Source organism: Agelaius tricolor, unplaced genomic scaffold (genome assembly GCF_023055355.1).
Source record: "Agelaius tricolor isolate 1412-34295 unplaced genomic scaffold, bAgeTri1.0.p SCAF_33, whole genome shotgun sequence".
Lineage (NCBI taxonomy): Eukaryota > Metazoa > Chordata > Aves > Passeriformes > Icteridae > Agelaius > Agelaius tricolor.
In genome coordinates, this window is record NW_027269293.1 from 2791743 (window position 1) to 2812079 (window position 20337).

At 57.6% G+C, this 20337-nt stretch overlaps 1 protein-coding gene across 4 annotated transcripts; it reads right to left on the minus strand.

Moving 5' to 3' along the window:
- Nucleotides 1-411: 411 nt before the first annotated feature.
- Nucleotides 412-16169, minus strand: TLE2 (TLE family member 2, transcriptional corepressor). 4 transcript variants are annotated; one of them, XR_011683104.1, is made up of 20 exons: nucleotides 15357-16169; nucleotides 15182-15267; nucleotides 14431-14494; nucleotides 13371-13415; nucleotides 11671-11733; nucleotides 11381-11455; nucleotides 10147-10330; nucleotides 8135-8151; nucleotides 7123-7215; nucleotides 6757-6801; nucleotides 5601-5717; nucleotides 4457-4598; nucleotides 3751-3896; nucleotides 3346-3422; nucleotides 2233-2482; nucleotides 1785-2032; nucleotides 1406-1549; nucleotides 1172-1322; nucleotides 981-1057; nucleotides 412-898 (listed from the first exon to the last, which is right to left on the minus strand). XR_011683104.1 is itself a non-coding variant. In XM_071451628.1 (20 exons), exons 1-20 carry the CDS (start codon nucleotides 15378-15380, stop codon nucleotides 791-793), a joined length of 2157 nt encoding a protein of 718 aa, XP_071307729.1. In that variant the 5' UTR covers nucleotides 15381-16169; the 3' UTR covers nucleotides 412-790. The 4 variants fall into 4 exon arrangements, 3 of the variants coding, with proteins under 3 accessions (XP_071307729.1, XP_071307728.1, XP_071307730.1); XM_071451628.1 differs by having other exon boundaries at nucleotides 1406-1553; nucleotides 10147-10327; XM_071451627.1 differs by having other exon boundaries at nucleotides 1406-1553; nucleotides 15357-16168.
- Between the last annotated feature and the right edge of the window lie 4168 nt (nucleotides 16170-20337).

Sequence of the window (20337 nt, forward strand, 5' to 3'; positions counted from 1 at the left end):
TCTGTGGGTGTGGGGGAGAGGAGAGGCCAGCCCTGGAGGAAGTGGTTTGTGAAGGAAATGAGATGCGAGCACTCAGCGCCTGCCTTATCGGTCTGGCTGCCTGCCAGCACTGCCGTGGGCAAGCAGGGCTGCTCCCAGGAGCCCGGGGCTGCCAAGGGCTGTGGTGTGGCAGCTGCTCTGGGCTCCTGCCCCCAGCCACAGCTCACCACAGGCACCACAGAGCGCTGCTGGAGCTGGGGCTGCCCTGGCAGGCCAGCAGCCACACCTCTGCCACCAAAAGGATCCCCCCAGGACAGCCTGCAGAGCCCAGCCCTTGGCACAGCTGGCAGCACTGGCTGGCAAAGGTCCTTGCTCAGAGCCAGCCCAGCCCTTCTTTTGTTCCTTTTTATTAGTAAGGGATTGAAAACATAGTTAAATACATTTCTTTACTGATAATTTACAGCTGTTTCTGCAGCAGAAAATGGGTGCTGTTAAGTCAGTAGCAGTAATTCAGGAGACACATGCTCTCAGGCTTTGTCCTGCTCCCTGTGCAGCCAGCCTGAGGGACAGACAGAACCCAGGATGTCCAGCCCAGCCTTTGCCCAGCCTCAGGAGATGCCAGGTTCCACCCAGCCCTCACCTCCTGCAGGAACCAGGGCAGGAGGATGGGGCTGGAGCCTTGGTTTGGTGCAGAAAGCAGTGGAGGAGGAGGGAAAGTAGAGCTGCAGGAGGGCAGGTCCAGCACTGGAGGCCTCTGTGAGCCATGGTGGCATTGGGCAAGGTGTGTCACCATTGCTGATGGTGACAGGAGTCAGTAAACCACCTCATAGACTGTGGCCTTCTTGTCACCAGAGCCCGTAACGATGAATTTGTCGTTGACAGAGATGTCACAGCTCAGGACTGACGAGGACTCCTTAGACTGTGAGTGAGAGGGCAGGAGGTGAGAGCAGGGCTGGTGCCTGGAGCCACCACAATGCCCCTGCACAGATTCCTCAGCCCACCTGGAAGATGCTGGCTCCGTAGGGCGCCCGCCAGGCGTTGAGCAGGTTGTCCTTCCCCGTGCTCACAAACCACTTTCCTGGGACAGGAGACAAAGTGGGTGTCAGCAGCTGGAACACCATTCAGGGGATAAACCACAGGGATAAAGCTGAGGCTATCCACAGCCCAGGCAGTAAAAAGGGCCCTTGCCTACCACAGGAGGCGAATTTGAGAGAGAGGACACAGCTCTCGTGGAGGTGCAGCTGGTACTTGTCGGGTTTGGTGACGTGCAGGATCTCCACGTTGCTACTCTCCATGCCCACGGCCAGCCACTCTCCCATGGGGCAGTAGCCAAGGGAGAAGATCTGAGGGGACACACAGGCTCACGGGGTGGGCCAGCAGCAGGTGCCAGCTGGCCCCAGGTGCTGCCAGAGGCCTCCAGCCCTACCTGGGAGCTGAAGTCGTGCTGCTGCAGCTGCCGGCCCTCCCGCAGGTCCCAGCAGCGCACGGTGTTGTCCAGACCCCCTGTCCAAAGCTTGGTGCCATAGTTAGAGATGTCAATGCAGCTGGCACCATCTGTGTGGCCTTGAAACTGCCTGGGAAAGAGGGAGATGGAGAGGGAGAGGGCACAGCTGGCAGGGCAGGCAGCACCTGCAGCACGGAGCATGGGCAGGGCAGCAGCCAGCAGTGAGGAGTGCAAGGACAGGCACTGTCCCATGGCCAGGGTCACACACAGGGACAGGCAGGGACATGCTGCAGGGACTGAGGGGATGCTGGCCCCAGGAGTCCCCAGCAGTCCTGGCCTGCAGCCCCTGCCCCAAACTCACCTGACCAGGGTCTGGTTCTGCAGGTCCCACACCACGATGTTGCCGTCGCTGCAGCAGGAGAAGCAGACTTTGGCGTCAGGGCTGATGGCCAGGGCGTAGCAGGCGGGGGCAGAGGAGGTGAGCTCAGCCTTGATGCGGGGCGTGGGGGCTGCCAGGTCCCAGATGGACAGGGTGCTGGCCTCCCCCCCCACGATCAGGCTGCGGCCGTCGGGGAGCAGCTTGCAGGAGCGGATGTAGTTGTCACGGTTCTGAGCGGGGGTGACAGGCAGCAGGGCAAGGCAAGGAGGACATGATGAGCACACAGGGCCTTGCAGGAGACACTTCTTCTCCCACTGCAGCTGGGAAAGGCCCCTCTGTTCCCTCCACTGCAGCAGGGCCACATTCCCCTTGCCAGCCCCAGCCCAAAGGCACTCCTGCTCCTGCTCCTCCTGCTCCTCCTCATCCTCACCAGGCAGTCCAGCTGAGCCACAGCCGTCTTGGTGCCCGGCTGCCCCACGTCCCAGACCTTGACGCAGCCCTTGCCCCCGGTGTAGACGTGTCTGGTGGAGTTGCTGATGGTGACAGCACAGACCACCTCGCCGTGGCTCAGGGTGTGCAGCTGCCGCGCGTGCCGGGGGATGCCGGAGCCCAGCAGGGCGTCGGGGGGGAAAGGCACCGGCTGCATCTGCCCGTCAGCGCTGACGTGGAAGGAGTAGGCACTGCAAGGGAGCAGAGCAGTGAGAAACACAGCAGCATCCTGCGTGGCCAGGGGCCAGGCAGGTCTAACAGAGGCAGCATGGTCTGCAGGCAGAGGGCATGGAAGGAGAAGGCACTGGAAGGGAGCAGAGCAATGAGAAGCAGAGCAGGATCCTGTGGGGACAGAGGCTGGTGCCACATGGGTCCAACAGGCACCAAAGGCACGTGGCACCAACAGGCAGCACAGTTTGGAGGCAGAGGACATGGAAGGAGAAGGCAATGGAAGGGAGTAGAGCAATGAGAAGCAGAGCAGGATCCTGCCTGGACAGGGGCTGCAGGTCCAACAGAGGCAGCACAGTTTGGAGTCAGAGCCATGAGCAGAACACACCCAGTGATGCCAGCTGGGCACACAACAGGCACAGCCCAGCTTTCCCCCAGGCTCTGCTCCCTGCTGCCCTCAGCTTGTCCACACAGCCCAAATTCACCCCCACAAAACGCCAACACATCCCCTCCTCCAACACAGCCCCATCCAGCACGGTTTGGATTGGTAGCCATGGATGGAGAAGGCACGAGAAGGGAACAGAAAAGAGGCTTAAACCACCCCTGTGTGAGGCCCAAGAGCAGGAGGTGATCTCTCTGTTAGCCATGCTGAAGCCAAAGTGGAAGGTGCCCAAGCCAAGATGGAATATGCCCAAGCCAAAAGGTGGAAGGTGCCCATTATGCCCTGGCTAATGAGGGGTTTAATTACCCAGTTCCAGCTGCCAATGAAATGGCAGCACTGGATTCAGGTTTGGAGAGCAGCTCCCCCTCAGGTGAGCCCTTGGGAGGGAGAGGCTCCCAGCAGCCACCTCAGCCCCTTGCCCCCACCCTCCCTGCAGCCACTTACGGTTTCCCTCCAGGGATGGCGGGGAGTGAAGAGGAGAGGGTGGAGGCCCTCAGGTGAGGGTGAGACTCAAACGCCACCTGCACAAAGCAAAGGGCACATGAGGAACAGAGCAGAGGACACCAAAGCTGGGCTCTGGCCTTTCCCTGCACACCCTGGGACCAGCCTGGCCCTATGCAAGCTCCCTGCTCGCTGTGTCCTCCCATGCAGTGAGAAAACCCAAAATAGCTTCCCACAAACACCAGTGGAACCAGCAGAGGCTTCTCTGAAGATTCCACCAGCCCCACATCCCACCACCTGTGCAAGGGAGCCCTTCCTATGGCTGCAACCCCAGCTGAAGTCCCAGATGCTGCCCAGGGGACAGGCAGCAGAGCCAGCACCCCCAGTCCCCCTCCCTGTGTGACTCACCACGGGGGAGCGGCCGTAGAGCAGCCCAGTGCTGCTGGCCTGGGGCACTGACAGGTGGATGCCCATGCAGAGGCTGGGGGTGGCGTGGGCCACCATGGCCAGGGAGGACGTGAAGGGGCTGGAGGAGCTCAGGGGGCTGCGGAGAGCTGCACGAGGAGAGAGCCGTGGCTTGGCCCTGGCGTCACCCGGGGGAGAGGGGGGGACACCTGGTGACTGCACAGCCACCCCCCCCGACCCCCACAGCCAAGCCCTGAAGCAGTCAGCTTTGTGCAGCCCCACCAAAATGACAATTCAGCAGAGAAAAAGAGATTAAACCCCTGCTCTAGCCCAACCACCACCCTTGGCAGGTCTGAGCCCAGCAGGTGTGTGGCAATGGCAGGGGGGCTCCTCTTGGCCATGGTTCAGAGCTCTGATCTTGTGGGGTAAAATGGCCCTGCCAGCTCTGCTGGTGGCAAACAGGGTCCTGAATCCCTCCATCCCATCCCAGCCGAGCAGAGCAGAGCAGCCCCTGTGCTGTCCTGGACACTGACTGACACCCCCTGTGCTGTCCTGGACACTCAGTGACACCCCTGGACACTCAGTGACACACATACCCTCCCTTCCCCCAAGCTGTCCTGGACAGTGACCCCCCCCCCCATGCTGTCCCTGTCACTCAGTGACCCCCCTGGACACTCAGTGACCCCCCTGTGCTGTCCCTGTCACTCACTGACACTGTCGGTGCTGGGGCCCTTGGCCGGGGGCAGCCGGAGAGCGACGGCCGAGCTGGGTCCAGGGCCAGGCGTGAGGGAGTCAAGGGATGGTGAGGAAGAGGAAGGCTTGGAGGTGGCAGTGCTGGCCACTGAGTGGGTCTGTGCAGCAGAGGAAAGAAGAGCAGCTTCAGCTGTGGGAGCAGAGCCTGGGCCAGCAGCCTCCACACCTTGGAGGGTGGAAGGAGCTCCTGGATGGAGCTGGACAAGGATTGGCCATCCAGGTCCCCTCTCCTTTGCCCCTCACATGTCCCTGCTCTCCCCACAGCTGAAAATGCTCCATGCAGGCTTTGGGTCACCCCAAACTGCCCCAACCCTCAAGCACTGCTCCCTCAAGCCAAACTCCTCCTGCATGGAGGGGCACCCCCATCCCCAGTTTGAGACCAAGAGGATGCCTGGCATGAACTGGCCTCTCCAATCCCCACAGCTATTTCATTCCTTGCTTTTTTTTTTTTTTTTTCCCTGCCTGCCTCTCCTATTTCTTCTGCTTTTTTTTCTGTCTGGGGATTTTGTCGACACCAGCAAAGGAGGGGAAAAAAAAAAAAAAATTAATAACAGAGAAAAGCTACGTGCTGTGCTGGCAGATTGCTCAGGGCGCTTTGTCTGCTCTAATCCGATTGTGCTGGGGAGCTGCTGCTCGCTGCTGCCCACAGCCCCCAGCTGGCTCCTGACCCCAGATGGGGGGACATATCACTCGGTCCCTGCGGTGGCTGGGAGGCCAAGGAGTGGTAGAAACATCCCTCCCCCTTCCCACATGCTGATGTTTCAATCTGAGCGCTGGACTGGTGCTTGGCAAGGAAGAAGGAAAAAAAAAAAAAAAAACCCACACACAGAAGCAAGGGAAAAAAAAAAAAAAAAAAGAAGGAAAAATCAATTGCTGTGAGCAGCTCTGGGGAATCCTGCAGGCAGACGGGTGGAGAACACTGCAGAGCCGTGCTGTGCCCAGCAGCACTCACCCTGCCCCGAGGGCACGGATCTGTCCCCAATGGGCACAACCCTGGCATTTCTATCCGGCTGTATACGGCATTTCAGACTGACCACGGAGAGAAATTCCCGGCCACGCTGCCGGCCCCAGAGCCCACCCCCAGCCCCGGGGCTCCTCACCGGGCTCTGCTCCCGGCGCTCCCCGCTGGAGCCGACGGACGCGGGGCTCCCGGGCAGCTCCCGGCGGGACGGGCGGCTGGGGGGGCGGCCGGGGCTGCCGGGCTCCGAGGGCAGGTCCTGGGGGGAGAACAGCGCTGTGGGAAGCAGGAACCCCCCCGTGTAGGACGGCAGGGTCCCTGGGGAGCCAGCACCACCAGCCCACCAGTGCCCTCGGTCTGAAGGAGGAGCATCCGTGCTGCGTTCTGCTCTCCTGGATGAGAAACGGCCTCGGTTTTTCTCTTTGGATAAAATGAGAGGTGACAGCAGGTTCAGAGGACGCTGGTGGCCAGGGATGCCTTCACAAGGAGGGATGGGGATCAGCACACATGAGGAGCTGAGACAAGGCTGCCATTTCAGAGGCAAGGCCACCCCTCAGCTCTTGCACTCCCATTCAACCAGGTCTGTGACTTTTTATCAGCACAATGAGCAGCTTTCATAAGCCTCATTTGCTGCAGAAATTCCTCCTGATCTTCCTTTCAGGGCTTGTATTTTCTTAGGAAGTGGCACAAAAAGACTTCATATCTTTCTCTCCCCTCTGTCTTCTAAGGGGCTTATAGCACATCCCCAAAACATCTTCACCAAGAACAGCAGTGGCTGGGATCAAGTTCTGTCAGGTGTGCCTCAGTCAAGAAGCATGTGGCAGTTCCATTGCAGAAGACTGGAATTCAGTGAGGTGAGTTAAAGTTGGCTGCTCCAGGGCCAGGTAGGGCAGGAAGGGGCTCAAGGCATGGGGCTGGCAGGGCCATGAGGCTCCTGCCACCTCCACCCACAGGAGCTGCCAGCAGCAAGCCCAGCTCCACGGAGCTCTCATCTCAGCTTATCAGCCTCCCCATATGGGATGCTGCAGCAGAGGGGCTGACAGGGGATTGTGAAGCAGAGCCAAGCCTGTGGCTGGCAAAGCTGAGCCCTGGCTGGCACAGCTTTCCCAGAGCAGTGGGAGTGGAATCAGTCTTGGCTGGCACAACGCACTGGAGCAGGGCTGGCACGTGTCCTGGCTGGCCACTGCTGCCCAGCACAACGAGCTGCAGCCTAAAGAACCCCAAAGCTGGGGAACCAGAGTCCTAAACCTAAGCACTGCAGCTGGAGCAGGATGCCTTGACAGGCCCTAAGGGCTTACCTCATCCACCACCAGGTTGTCGTCACTCTTGTCCCCATCGCTGTCCTGTGAGGAGGGAGAAACCCAGAAGGGCTCAGTCAGGGCAGGGAGATGCTGGAGCAGGCTCTGTGTTCTGCCCCAGAGTGACCCATTTTCTCCTGTGCATCCCTCCCTGGACCCATTTTCTCCTGTACATCCCTCCCTGGACCAACACCAGCCACGTCCTGCTGGCAGTGACCCAGCCTCGGGCTGAGGAGCCTCCCTGGGGCTCCTCACTTGCTTTGTTCTTGCTCCCAGCACAGCAGCCCGGTGCAGCAGGGTGGGCACAGGGCTGCCCAGCCCCCTCCCCAGCCCAGCCCTGCCAGCCCCAGCCCTTGGGGCACTCACAGAATGCCCAGGCAGCTCCTTCTCCTCCCTCTTCCTCTTCAGCCCCGTGCGCTCCTCGTCCTGCAGGCTCTCGGCAGGGGAAGAAGAAACGCTCTGAGGCAGAGGGAGAGGAAGGTGTGAGAGCCACTTTGAGGGCAGGCAGGCACCCCTCAGCTCTCAGTGGGGCCAGGCCCTGCTCCATGACCACCTCCATCCTGCCAAAGCATCTCCCTGGAAGCTGGGAAGGAGCCCAGAACCCCAAATCCTGAACCAAGCAAGGGAGATCCACCCCTGCAGACACAACGAGCCAGAGTGGAGCAGAAAATCCCCACTGGAGCTGTGTTTGCTTCACCTCAACCCTGCCACGAGGTTTTGGAAGCAGAATGGGGCTGGGCAGGAAGAAGAGCCCTCCCCCAGGTGCTGCTGGCAGCTGCAGGGGTGTCACACGTGCCCTGGCATCCCCACGCTGGTGACAACGCAGCCAGAAGGTGACAGAGATGCCCCATGCCAGGGCTCCCTGCAGCTGACTGCTCCTGGGTGCCTGGGCAGTGATGGCATCACAGACACCTCCTCTCCTACAGATCAATGCCTGCAATTCCCCAGCAGAGATCATTAACCCTTCCTTCCCCTGCCTGGACCCTGGATTCTGCAGAGCTACTGTGGAGCTTGGGAAGGGAGTCACAGCTCTGGCACTGGGGGGATCCTAAAAGGGAGGGGGCAGCCAAGGACTGCAGAGGGGCTGAGAGCTCTGAGACCTGTTCAGAATGATTCCTAAACTGGAAACTCCTTGAAAAGGACAGAGCTGGTTATTTTGGGAGCAGCCCTTGATCTTTAGCTCCTTGCATCAGCAAAGACTGAATTGAGGTGGCCCAGAAGCTTCAGTTACAAAACCCTGATGCAAACACAGCCCACCCAGGCCAGCAAAGCTCACCCAGCAGCCCCATCCCTTCCTTCCCAGGAGCCAGTGGCCAGCTTGGAGCACACTGGAGATGGCATCAGGGCCAGCTGAGGCCACTGGCCTGTCACAACTTACCCGGCTTGGGGTGAGCTCTGGATCCAGGCAGCAGCAGGGAGAACATCCCAGGTCCATGGCAGAGCAGAGGGGAGGACAGGGAGAGGTTGTTAATGCCAAGCCTGTGCCCCTCATACCCAGGCAGGAAGGAGAGAGGGGCACAGCAGGGCAAACCAGCAAACAGCAGGACACAGGTTTAGAAAACAAACAAACAAACAAATCACACCAGATTTCCCACTTTGCCCAGCTGAAGTGTGGATTCTGTGCTATCTAAAGAGAGGTCAGCACTTTGGTGCTCCTCAGGAGAGCCTCTGCCCACCCACCTCCTTCCAAGAGCTTATCCCAGCTCTGAAATCCTTTCCCTAGACATGAAAACAGATCCAAAGGCCCCAGGAGGGGAGAGCTGGCCAGCTGAGCTCCCCTGAATCACACCCATCCCATTTCCTTAGGAAGCCATGCCTAAAAGCCCTGCTTGGAAACTCTCTGAGGCTTTTGGACATGCACAGCAAAGCAGGTCCACTTCCCTGAGCCCAGGGAAGGGGTGCCAGGCATTTACTGCAAATCCAAGCACAGGGAACACATTTACTGCAAATCCAAGCACAGGGCTGTGGGCTGGGCTTCAGCAACCTTCCCTGGCTGATTTTTGCTCCTAAAGATCCACCAGCATTCAGAGAGAACGAGTCCAGGTCCCTGCTGGCAAGAAGAGGCAGGCAGGGATGGGAAGCTGAGGGATTCCTGCGGGCACTGCTCCAAGGCCGTGGTCTGGAATGGGACCAGATGCCTGCCATCAGCCCTGTGCACCCCTGGCTCAGCTTGACTCACACCAGCTCTGGCTAACTATGGCAGAGCACTGAGGATTAACCCCAGACAGATGGAGCATTTCAATCTTTTCCTTTTTTTTTTTTTTTTTTTAATAAGGAATGGCCCTCACCACAGCCAGACACCCAGGCTGAGAGAAGTTCTGGCTGCCTGGGCTCTGAGGGTTAAGCAGGCTCAGCACAGCACAGCCTGCTTTTATTCTCTCTCTCTCTCTCTCTCTCTCTGGACTTTGTTTTCCTCCTTTGTGGAAGCCATCCTTAAAGAAACACGGGCAGGATTTGAGCTGCAGACAGCTGTGTGCAGGGGGGGGCAGAGCTGCCACCGACAGCTTCCTGCTGCTCTTTTCACCACCTTGAAATCCTGCAGGCCAAGCCAGACCATGAGAACCTGCAGCAAACCCCACCCAGTGCCTGGCTCTGCTGCTGCTCTGGGGTCCTGACCCAAGTGCATTTCAGTCAGCACCTTCCCCAGGGGAGTGTGCAGGGAAACATCACTGCTGCTAAACCTGGCTGCCTGTTTCTAGCTCACACAGCCTCTCTCTCCTTGTCCCAGCCTCCTCTCAGCACAACCACTGCATGCCTGTGCTCTGAAAAGGTGACTGGAGCTCAGAGCAGCTCCTCTTTTGTGCAACAGGCCATGAGCAGAGCTGGGCACAGTTACTCATTTGGCCCGGGTCTGCCAGTAGCATTCAGAGCACTGATTTAACGATGATTAAATATTGATGATGTTTGGAAGGCACTCGCTGATCCTGACAGGAGGAGGCACCCATCTGGACTAGGAATTAGTGTAATTTACACGGCACAACACACCCAATGAGGCTCTGCTTTCTGAACTCCTTGCCCCAGGCTTGTGGCTGTCACAGTTTCTACCAGAGGCTTGCAACAGTATTTTCCTTAAAAGTCTCATCTTTAAGTATCAGATCTTGATGTAAAAAGAGAGGATTTTTTTGTGGTGGGGATCTCCCAGTTGCCTCATGCACTGGAAACACCCAGGGGAGCAGGGAGAGCTGTGTGTGTGCACAAACACTTGCCCAGGGCTGCACACACAGCTTCACTGCAGAGCAGTCACAAACACAGCCAGCCTCCTGGGGCTGCAGGCATTCCATTCCACGAATTTGCCATCCCCGGGGATGCAGCAGCCAGGAGCCTCAGCAAAGAGGCAGAGCAGCATCCCAGCCTTGAAAGGGTTAACCCAGCTGTGCTTCTTCCCCTTACCTCTGTTCTCCCCATCCTGGGCCACTCTGTGCTCCTTGGCCAGCTGAACCTGAGCCATCAGTGCCCCTGACAGGGCCAGGAGCCCCGAGCTGGCCCCGCTCAGGCCGGGGGGCTGCATGCTGGAGGGGTGGGGTGCCAGCGGCAGCGGGGATGCGTGCTGGGAGAGCTGCTGAAGCTGCTGCTGCTGAAAGAGAAAGAGCAAATGGTCCTGGATGTGGAGGAGGCAGCCACGGCCCGGCCCTCCCCTCCCTTCCCCGCGGGCTGCGATGCGAAGCTCATGGGAGGAGACAGGGATGGGGATGGGGAGGGGACAGCGGAGCTCTGGGGGCTGCACAGGCCGGGTCACACCCCTGCCCCTTCCCTCGGGGCTGTCTGGGCTCAGCAGGCTCAGCACAGCCTCTTTTATTCTCCCTCGGGACTTTGTTTTCCTCCCGTGCCCCTTCCACTCGTGGGTCCCTCCCTGCTGCAGACACGACCCCAAGGCACGGCTGTGCCCTGCTCAGGGGGTGTCCCACAGGGCACCCAACACCTTCAGGACACCGTGGCAAATCCCTTCATCACAATGGGTGCATTAAAATAGCAAAAACCCTTAAATAGTAAAAAATTGATGTATCAAAATAGTAAAAAACCTTAAATAGTAAAAAACGAGTGTGTCAAAATAGTAAAAAAACTTAAATAGTAAAAATGGGTGTGCCAAAATAGTCAAAACCCTTAAAAAGTGAAAAATGGAAAATAGGTGTATCAAAATAGTAAAAATCCTTAAATAGTAAAAAAATGGGTGTGTCAAAGTAGTAAAAATCCTTAAATAGTAAAAAACGGGTGTGTCAAAGTAGTAAAACCCCTTAAATAGTAAATAATGGGTGCATCAAAATAGTCAAAACCCCTAAACAGTAAAAAATGGAAAACAGGTGTATCAAAATAGTAAAGGCCCTTAAATAGTAAAAAGTAGGTGTATCAAAATAATAAAAATCCTTAAATAGTAAAAAAAATTGGTGTGTCAAAATAGTAAAAAGCCTTAAATAGTAAAAAAATGGGTGTGTCAAAATAGTAAAAAGCCTTAAATAGTAAATAATGGGTGTGTCAAAATAGTAAAACCCCTTAAATAGTAAAAAATGTGTGTGTCAAAATAGTAAAAACATGGGTGTATTAAGAGTAAAAATCTCCCCTATCACTGCAGGGCCCAAAGCCCCCGGCAGGGAGGAATCTCTGGCCCCAGCCAGGCAGTGCAACTCACCCCGACGATGCTGTTGAGCTCTCCCATGGTCACCTGCTTGGCCCGTTCCACTGCCTGCAGGACCTGCTGCTGGTGCTGGGGAGGAAGGGCAAGGGGTGGTCACACCCTGCTCCTGCCCCTGGGGAGCTCCACATCGCCCCACCCTTCCCTGCAGAGCCCCTTCTCCCTCCCCTCCAGCCCAGGCAGGAAGTTTTCTACCCCAAAACCTCCCGTGGTTCAGGAAGGAGTCGGCTCTGGCTTCTTGGGAAGGGGCAAATCAATGTGCTGCACACCCCCTGCCTCCTCCTTACCTCCTGCGTCAGGAAGGGAATGATCTGGGCACAAATGGCACTCAGCCTCTTGACAATCTCTGCCTGAAGGAGGAAGCAGGAATCAGCAGGTATCACCATGGCTGGAGGGCTCTGAGCCCCCTCCTGCAAACACAACCTCTGCAGAGGGAGTGAAACTCTCCCCACCCACGGAAATTCTCCTGCTGCCTCTGCATCCCTGCTGGGATTTCCCAAACTGCTCTGCCAGGGCTGCCAGGCACAGGGGAGGGACCCCACGCCTCAATCCCTGCGTGGCCCCAGGCCAAGGCAAGCTCCAAGCTGTCAGGCCCTGCAGCCCAGCTGGCTTTGCTCAACCCAAACCCATCCTGGCTTTGTGGGCAGGGACAGAGGGGAGCCGAGCCACAGGCGCTGGCAGCCAGCCCTCCCTGTGCCTTCCCTTCCCAAACATGCAGCTCCAAGCCAGGCAGAGCAAGCAGGATGCAGAACTGCCCTCTTGGAATGGCACCAGCAAATCCCTCAAGGCTCTGTTGGTTGTACCTGCCCTGACCCGGAGCAGGACTCCACTCCCAGCCCCATCAAGCCCTGCGACAGCTCCCCCTGCTCCTTCAGAGGCTCAGAGCACTCCCAGAGCTGCCCCTGCCCACGGGGGAATGCAGAAAACCCGGTGCATCCTCTGAGGAGAGGCTCTGTGGTTGCAGACAAACCCACAGCAAGGCAAGCAGCACTTCCGAGGAAAGGGGCTGGGACTTCCAGCCCAGCCTCTCCAAGAGAAAATCCACATTTCCTGGGGAAAACTGCACACCCCCCTGCTGTAAATGCAGCCCGGGCTGGCTGCTCTGAAGGGTTTTATCAGCTCAGGTTTCTGACAATCCCCACCGGTGCTGCAGAGGTCAAAGCAGGCCGGGAGCCAAGGGAGAACAAAGGGAACATTTCCCTGCCGTGCCCCACAGCCAGCAGCACCCTGTGCTCACCTGCAGCTCCCAGCTGCTCTCCCAGTCACTGGGACCCCCTCCTGCCCGGGCTCCCGCTCCTCAACCCCTTGGCCACCACCTCGTGGGCAGAGCCCCCAGCCCCACCTGGCTTGGGCCACGCCTGGTTCCCAATTCCCACTGGATTTTGGGGTGTGTAAGGGTGGCAGGAATGTGGTCCCCACCACAGCTCCCTGCTAACAAAAGGAGCAAACTCGGAGGGGCTGAGCCAGCTGGAGGGATATGGCAGTTGACTTGCCACTTTGTCAGGCATTGGTCCAAACTAATTTCCCTGGCAGAGAGCCCATGATGACTAGATTGATAAATCTGAAGAGGGAAAGCAAATTAAGGCTGGAACAAAAGGGGAACCAGGGAAGGGTGAAAACACTCCTCTGGCTTTGGGAAAGGAAAAGGGGATTAAGAAAGAAAAAAAAAAGAGAAAAGAAAGACAATCCATTTGCCTCTGGGCTCTAGCTCCTGCTGTTTCCTCCACATCCCTCCTTCAAGTGGGGCCCCAGGGAAGCACTGCAGGGAGGCACCAGGGCTCACAGCAGGGCTCTGAGCGCTTCTCTTTGGGATGGGGAACTCAATAACACATCCTGACAACTGCTGCATCCCTCTGCAAGCCAGTCCCTGTGTCACTCAGAGCCATTAGAGCTGCAAGGCTCAAGGGAGATCATTTTCAAACGAAGTCTCCAACCTCTTCCTCTTCCCCACCCTCCCCTGCTGCTGTCCCAGCCCCCCTGCATTTACCTGCTTGTGCATTTCAATGTTCAGGCCGTAGGACATCTCGTAGTACTGAGAGGAAAAGCAAAAAGCACAGCACAGCCTGGTTAGGAGCTGTCCAGAGCAGCTGGCCCAGGACCAGCCCGGGGTTTGGCTGCTCCATGAGGAATGGCTGGGACACTGTGCCAGGAGCCTGGGACAAGGCAGGGAGCAGACACAGGCTGTTTACACCTGCAATTTGTTCAAGCCAAGGGGAGCCAGTCCTGCTGCCTCCCCAGATCCTGTCCTGGCTCTTGGAACCTGTTCCAGGTTTCCCCCTTCAGAAGCCACCAGTGACTCTGACCCCAGTCCCCACACCTGGGCACCAAAGGATCTGCTGTCCTCCAGCAAAGCCTGTTCCAAAGGCAGGAAAGCACTTCTGGAAATCCCTTTGAGCCTCCAGGATGTGGGGAGGGCTCCCAGCTGATGGGTCAGAGGAACATGCCTTGCATTATCAACACCCAGCCTCACAGGCAGGGCTGTGTTCACCCCCAGGATGGGCTTTGCCCAAATTCACATCTTTTTGCCTTTTGGATGGTGTCACTTGGGTTCCCCCTTCCCCAGAGGGGCCAGTAAGGTCAGGTGCTGCAGAAGGAACAGCTCTGCTGTCCCCATCCCCTTCCTCCCAGCAGCTCCTACAGGCTCTGGCTGCTGCCCAGGTCAGTCTGTCCTGAGGCCTTTTAACCCTTCATTGGCAACTGAGGAGGGCTCCTGCCCTGCTCCTTCCCCTTCCACCCAAACCACGAGCCTTGGAGCATCAGTTCTTAAATATCCACCCCTTGGGAGAAAGAGAGAGGGAAGACCTGGAGCTCTCTTACAAGGCCAGAGAAAAAAAAAAAAAGACAAAACCTATGGCAGGATTCCCGGGCTCAAGCAGTACTGAACACCAAGAGAAATGGTGATTAACTCCTTCCTGCCCCCCATCTCCCCAGCCCCAAGGTCAGCACTGGGCAGGGCTGAGAGGACCCAGATGTGTGTGAGGGCAGCAGCCCAGAGGGGACAGCCCTTCAGGGGGACAAGGGGACACGGCAGCAGGGGGACAGCTTACCATGACATAATGTCTCTGCATCTCTGTCTTCTCGCTCACCAGCTTCTCACACTCCAGCTTCAGGCTGCAAAGGGGACCCAGGGCTTCCAATCACGGACCTGCAGCTCCTGCCCCATCCCTGGGGCAAGCTCGGCACATCTCCTGCGTGCTCTTGGGGCTGCAGGGGTGTCACCCACCCTGCCCGGGGCACCTGCAGGGCTGTCACACACACACACACACCCTGCCCGGGGCACCTGCAGGGCTGTCACACACACCCACACACGCCCTGCCCGGGGCACCTGCACCCCGCGTCTGTGCTGTGCACACACCTGTAGCACCCACCCAGAGCTCTGTGCCCTCCCTGCTCCAGCCCCCGGCTCAGACAGAGGAAATTGGGCTGATCCTCCCCTTGGGACCCCTGCTCAAGACCTGGCTCCCCAGCTGTCACTTTCATGCTGTCCCCCAGCCCAAACCCTTCTCCCCTTCCTCCTTCTGCACGGACGAGGCTCTGTCACCACCATCCACCCCTCCGGAGCCTGCTCCTAAATCTGATCCTTTTAGGATTCAAGGTTGGGTCCCACCAGCAGAGCAGCAGCTCTGCTGAGTGCCTGGCCCCAAAGCTGCTCCTGGAAAGACCAGATAGATGATGGTGCTCCTGAAGGAGCTCTCCACCTCCTCCTTCCCCACTTCCCCCGCTGCTCGAACGCTCCAGCCCCGTTATCCCACCGCGCTCAGCCCAGCCCGGCCCCGGTCCCACCGGCCCCGGTCCCACCTGTGGTACTGCGCCTGCAGGAACTGAAACTCCTCCTTGATTCGCTCGCAGATTTCCAGCACCGAGAACTTGAAGGGCTGCCCGGGCTGCAGCGGAGAGACAGCCCGGCTGTGGAGGCTGCGGCTCGGCCCCGCGGCCCGGCCCGGCCCGGCCCCGCCGCCCCCGCGGCACTTACCGGGTGCCGTCCCTGAGGGAACATCCTGAGCGCCCCTCAGGGCTCCCGGCCAGGCCCCGCCGCTCCCCGGGCGCTGCTGCCCGCTCCTCCCGCCGGGGCCCGCGGGTGCCAGGGCTCGGCGGGGAGCCGGGGTTTGGCCGAGCGGCTCGGGCGGCGCTCCCGGGGTCTCGTTCCCGGGGCCGGGGCGGGGCTGAGGCGGCCCCGGTGCGGGGGCGCGGGGGGGGAGCGGCCGCTCGGCCCCGCGCGCCCCGCGCCCGCTTAAGGAGGCGCGTTCCCGTTTCCCGCGGGGCTCGGGACACCGGAGCTCCCGCACCCGCCGAGGCGCCGAGCGAGCGCGGCGATGCCGGAGATCGAGGGGAGCCCAGGGAAGGAGCCGGCTCTGGAGCCGCCGCTGCTGTCCCGAACGGAGCCGCTCGGGAGGCGCCCGCCCGCACGGCGGCCCTAGCCCGGGGCTCACCGGGCGCTGCCCCCGGCCCCGCTACGCTCGTGTCCCCCAGCGCGGTGAGGAGCTTCCCCCGTCCCCGAGACAGCCCGGTCCCCGGGGAGTGACGCCGGGCGCTGCCACCGCCCCCGATGCTGCGGGCGGAGGCGGCATCGGCCACCGGCGGGGCAGCGCCCGGGGGCGGACATCACAAACGAGTGCAGCCGGACAGTGCCCGCCGGGCCGGGGACCCCAGGGCATCAGGCTGCGGTGTACAGTGGGGCCGGGGTCCCTCAGGACCAGCCCCCGGTGTGCCCGGGGCAGCCCCACCGGGAGGGGCGGGCACGATGAGGCTGCCCCATCCCGTCCCCTCCGCCCGCTCCACCTTAACCGGCCCCGCAGCCCGCAGCGGCGGCGCTCGTACCGGCCATTGGCTGCCGCTGCGGGAGCGCCAGCCAATCGCCCTGCGCGGTTCCCACATGGGCTCGTGATGCAAGAAAGCGGATCCACCAATGAAAAATGAGGGGGCGGCCAGAGCCCCCAAAGAGGCGCCGCGGGGCACGCTGGGAGTTGTAGTCAGCCCTTGGCTACGCTCTCACGGCGGCGGCGCCCCGGGCCGGTCCGTGCGGTACCTGCCGCCGCCGCGGGCCCGGGGAGCGGCTCGAACAGGCTCTGCCGCGGGGCCCGGCCCAGCACCGGAAGCAGGCGGGGCTCCCGCCGCGGGCGGCACGGGCAGGCAGACTGCGCGGCCCACGAGGCCTTGCGGCTGCCGCCAGCTGCCACTCAAAGTAACGTGGGGCGGCTGAGGCGGGCGGGCCGGGCGGACACGGAGCCGCCGGGCTCGGGCTCCGCGGGGCTGCTCCGCCCGGGGAACCCACCGAGAGCCCCTTCCCCGTCCCCCGAGACGCCTCCAGCCGCGGCTGCCGTGAAGTGACCGCGCTCGGGGTCGGTAAAAGCGAGTGAGGAGCAACCTTTAAATATTGCAGGACCCAGCTGTACCTGGGCGCTGCGCAGGCAGGCACGAGGTTAAATATTTAATGCCTCACATTTCATCCTGATATTTTATTCATTGTGTTATTTACGTGCTGCATGCTGGCAGGGACAAGGTGCTGGGCACTGGAGGCTGTCCCTCTTTTTGCCCCCATGCCATCCATCCATCTGTCCATCCGTCCGTCCATCCATCCATCCATCCATCCACCCGTCCGTCCGTCCATCCATCCACCCATCCACCCATCCACCAGCCCAGCCCCAGCAGTTTTCCCTTTACCTTTCCCTGGCCACAGGTGTTCACTGGTCCACTGCCTCAGTGATGGACACCAGCTTCAAACCCCCCAAAACTCTCCCTTCTGTGCAGTCACGTAGATGTTTTCTGTCTGTACATCATATATCTGCATATTTTAATCCAAAAGTAAAGTTTTAAAGCTTTTTTTCCCCCCTCCATTCTCTCTCTGTTGCCTTATTGGGAGAATTGAGTTTTTTTTTTAAGGAAAGTTTATTTTCAAAGGCTGGAAACATTTCAGATCGTGTTTCAAGGGAAGGATAGACTGGAGGGAGATGTTTTGCAGCATTTTTCAAAACTCCTTTCTGAAAATTGCCAGTTTTCCTTCGGCAATCTCTGTGCTCCTGCCTCAGGAGAGTGACACAGGTAAACCTGGTGGAGTGACGGGTGTCACACGTGTCTTGATCAGCCTCCAGCAGTGATTGACATGAGCCCTGGAGCAGCACCGCCTGTAACCCAGAGATTAATTTGTGTTTGGATGAGAGAAAACAGCGGCACTTAACCCTTGGCACGCCCAGCAGCAAGAGGAGATGGTCCTGCTGCTGTCCCAGGCGTGGGGAATGTGAAAAACGCCAATCACTTGTTTTTAAAATTTTAAAAGTTTAATAATAAAAAAAATGGTTATATAATTAGTAATACGATTAGAGTAATAATAATTTGGACAATTTGAATTAGGACAATATGAGACAATAAAGACAAAGAGTTACAGACATCCTGGTACCTTTTTCTGGGCAGCACAAGCCCGAAAAAGGACACAGTTAACAGAGGATTAACCCTTAAAAGCAACAGCCTGTTGCATATTCATACATGATGCATAAATTCCATTCAAACACAGGATTCTGTCTGGTCAGTGTCAACTTCTTCCTCCAAATCCTGACAGCGCCTTCCAGGTGGGAAGAAGTTCGTTTCTTCTGATAATGGAGCAATAAATTCTCTTTCTCTGAAAGATTTAGGTGTCCTGTGGCTGCTATTCCACTGCAAGTCCTTTCTTTAAAGAAAGTATCCTACATAGCATCGTTTCTATTTTAACATTTTTTTATAACCCAAAACTACATTTACCACACTAGTTAAGAGAATTAATACAGCATCACTTTCTAACACAATACATATAATATTCATTTTAATATTAGCAAAAAGCCAATCATAAAATATGCATTTTTCACAGGGACCATGCTGGGCAGTGGCCACAGCCCAGGGCTGGCTGTCACCACTGCAGGATGCTCAGCCACACTCGTGCCTGGTGGTGGCAGAGCCTGGAAGAGCCCCAGGGGATGAGGATGTTTGAAATCCATGCTAGGACCAAGAGGGAAATGCTCTGAACAGCAGCAGAGAAATCAAACCAACACAGGGACACCCAGGAGCTCCACCTGAGACTGGATCCCAACAGGAGAGGCTGCTGCTGGTGCTGCTGGAATTTCCCCAGGGATTTTGTCTTCCAGCCCTCCCTGAATGCCAGCCTGGATGCTCGAGGGCAGAGCCCACCTCGTTCTGCAGAGACACCAAGGCTGGCTGTGGCTCACCAAACCATCCCATTTTCAGCTTGCCCACTTGAATGAACTCAGCAGAGAGTGGTTCCTGGCACCTCAGCCCTTGTGAATCTCCCAGGGCAGCTGGCACAAGCAGGGACCTCATCCTGGCTGGAGTCAGTCCTGGAATGAGCATGAGATGGGAAGGGGAACTGAGGAAAGGATCTGGCAGCAAACCAGCGAGATCTGAGCCAAAGCTGTGCTGGAAATTAAGATTCCCCAGTTCCCTGAGCTCCCCTTCCAGGACCAAACTGCAGCTCCTCATCCCCAAAATTCCAGTGTCCACTCTCCAAAGCCACATGTCCCTAAGCCCTTGGGACAGATGTTCCCCTCCAGGTGTCCCTGGTTCCAGGGGCTGCAGAAGAGGAATGGGAGCCTCCAGGTGTCCCTGGGTTCCAAACCAGCGAGATCTGAGCCAAAGCTGTGCTGGAAATCCAAGTTCCCCAGTTCCCTGAGCTCCCCTTCCAGGACCAAACTGCAGCTCCTCATGCCCAAACCCCCAGTGCTGGTGTCCACTCTCCAAAGCCACATATGTCTGACCCCTTGGGGACAGGTGTCCCCTCCAGGTGTCCCCTCCAGGTGTCCCCTCCAGGTGTCCCTGGTTCCAGGGGCTGCAGAAGAGGAGTGGGAGCCTCCAGGTGTCCCTGGGTGTCCCCTCCAGGTGTCCCTGGGTTCCAAACCAGCCAGATCTAAGCCAAAGTGCCCTGGAAATCCAAGTTCCCCAGTTCCCTGAGCTCCACTTCCAGGACCAAACTGCAGCTCCTCATGCCCAAAATTCCAGTGTCCACTCTCCAAAGCCACATGTGCCTGACCCCTTGGGGACAGGTGTCCCCTCCAGGTGTCCCCTCCAGGTGTCCCTGGTTCCAGGGGCTGCAGAGGAGGAGTGAGAGCCCTCCAAGCAGCCCAGCTCTGCTCTCTGCCTTCGATCCCTGTGCTGGCTCCTGTTTGCACTTACCAGCTCTGAGTGGTTTTTAATTATTGATGCCTCCTTTAGCTTTTATCTGCTGCTGCTGCTGCTGCAGCCAGGAAGAGCTCGGCGCTCCTGCATTAACAGGAGCTGGGAAGGGAGCCCTGCTCCTCCAGCATTCCCCTGCCATTGTTTCAGGCAGAGCTGAAAACGAGGAGGGTGGGAGCCACAGGGGGATGTGCCAGAACCTCCCACTGGGGGTTCTGTCCTGCAGGAGGGACCCAAAGAGGTGAAATCCAGTGAAAAACTGCCAGCTGCTCCCTGCATGCAGGAAGGAGGCTGGGTTTGAGCCTCCAGTGCCAGGCAGGTGGAAGGGAGGATGTCACAGACATATTCTATGAAAAATCCTTTCATTAGGATCTTTTCTCCTGAGAAGCTGGGCAGCTTCAGCTTCTCCACGTTTTGCTGCTTTGGAATGTGATTTAGAGAATTGTTTACCTGTGAAATTGTTTTTACTTGGTGACCAATGACAGCCACCCCTGTCGAGGCTGTGAGCAGTCACAAGATTTTATGATCATTCTTTTCTTTTTAAGTCTTCTAATGAAATATTTTCTTCTATTCTTTAGTATAGTTTTAGTGTAATGATATGATATGATATGATATAATATAATATAAATTATATTATTATAACTATTTTATTATAATAACTATTGTATTATATATACTATTATAAATATTATATTATATATTATTATACTATATTAATAGGTATAATATATATTATATTATATATAATATAAATAATATAATATACAATATAATAGTATATTATTATATCTTATTATATA

What these genes read in the sequence shown, in the direction of transcription:
- TLE2 (XM_071451627.1), bottom strand. Translation starts at nt 15,380, where the DNA reads ATGTTCCCTCAGGGACGGCACCCG. An exon ending in ACAACCTGGTGGTGGATGAG is followed by an intron (nt 5,718 to 6,756) that starts GTAAGCCCTTAG and finishes TTCTCCCCCCAG; the next exon opens with GACCTGCCCTCGGAGCCCGG. An exon ending in TGGCTCAGCTGGACTGCCTG is followed by an intron (nt 2,033 to 2,232) that starts GTGAGGATGAGG and finishes ACCCCCGCTCAG; the next exon opens with AACCGTGACAACTACATCCG.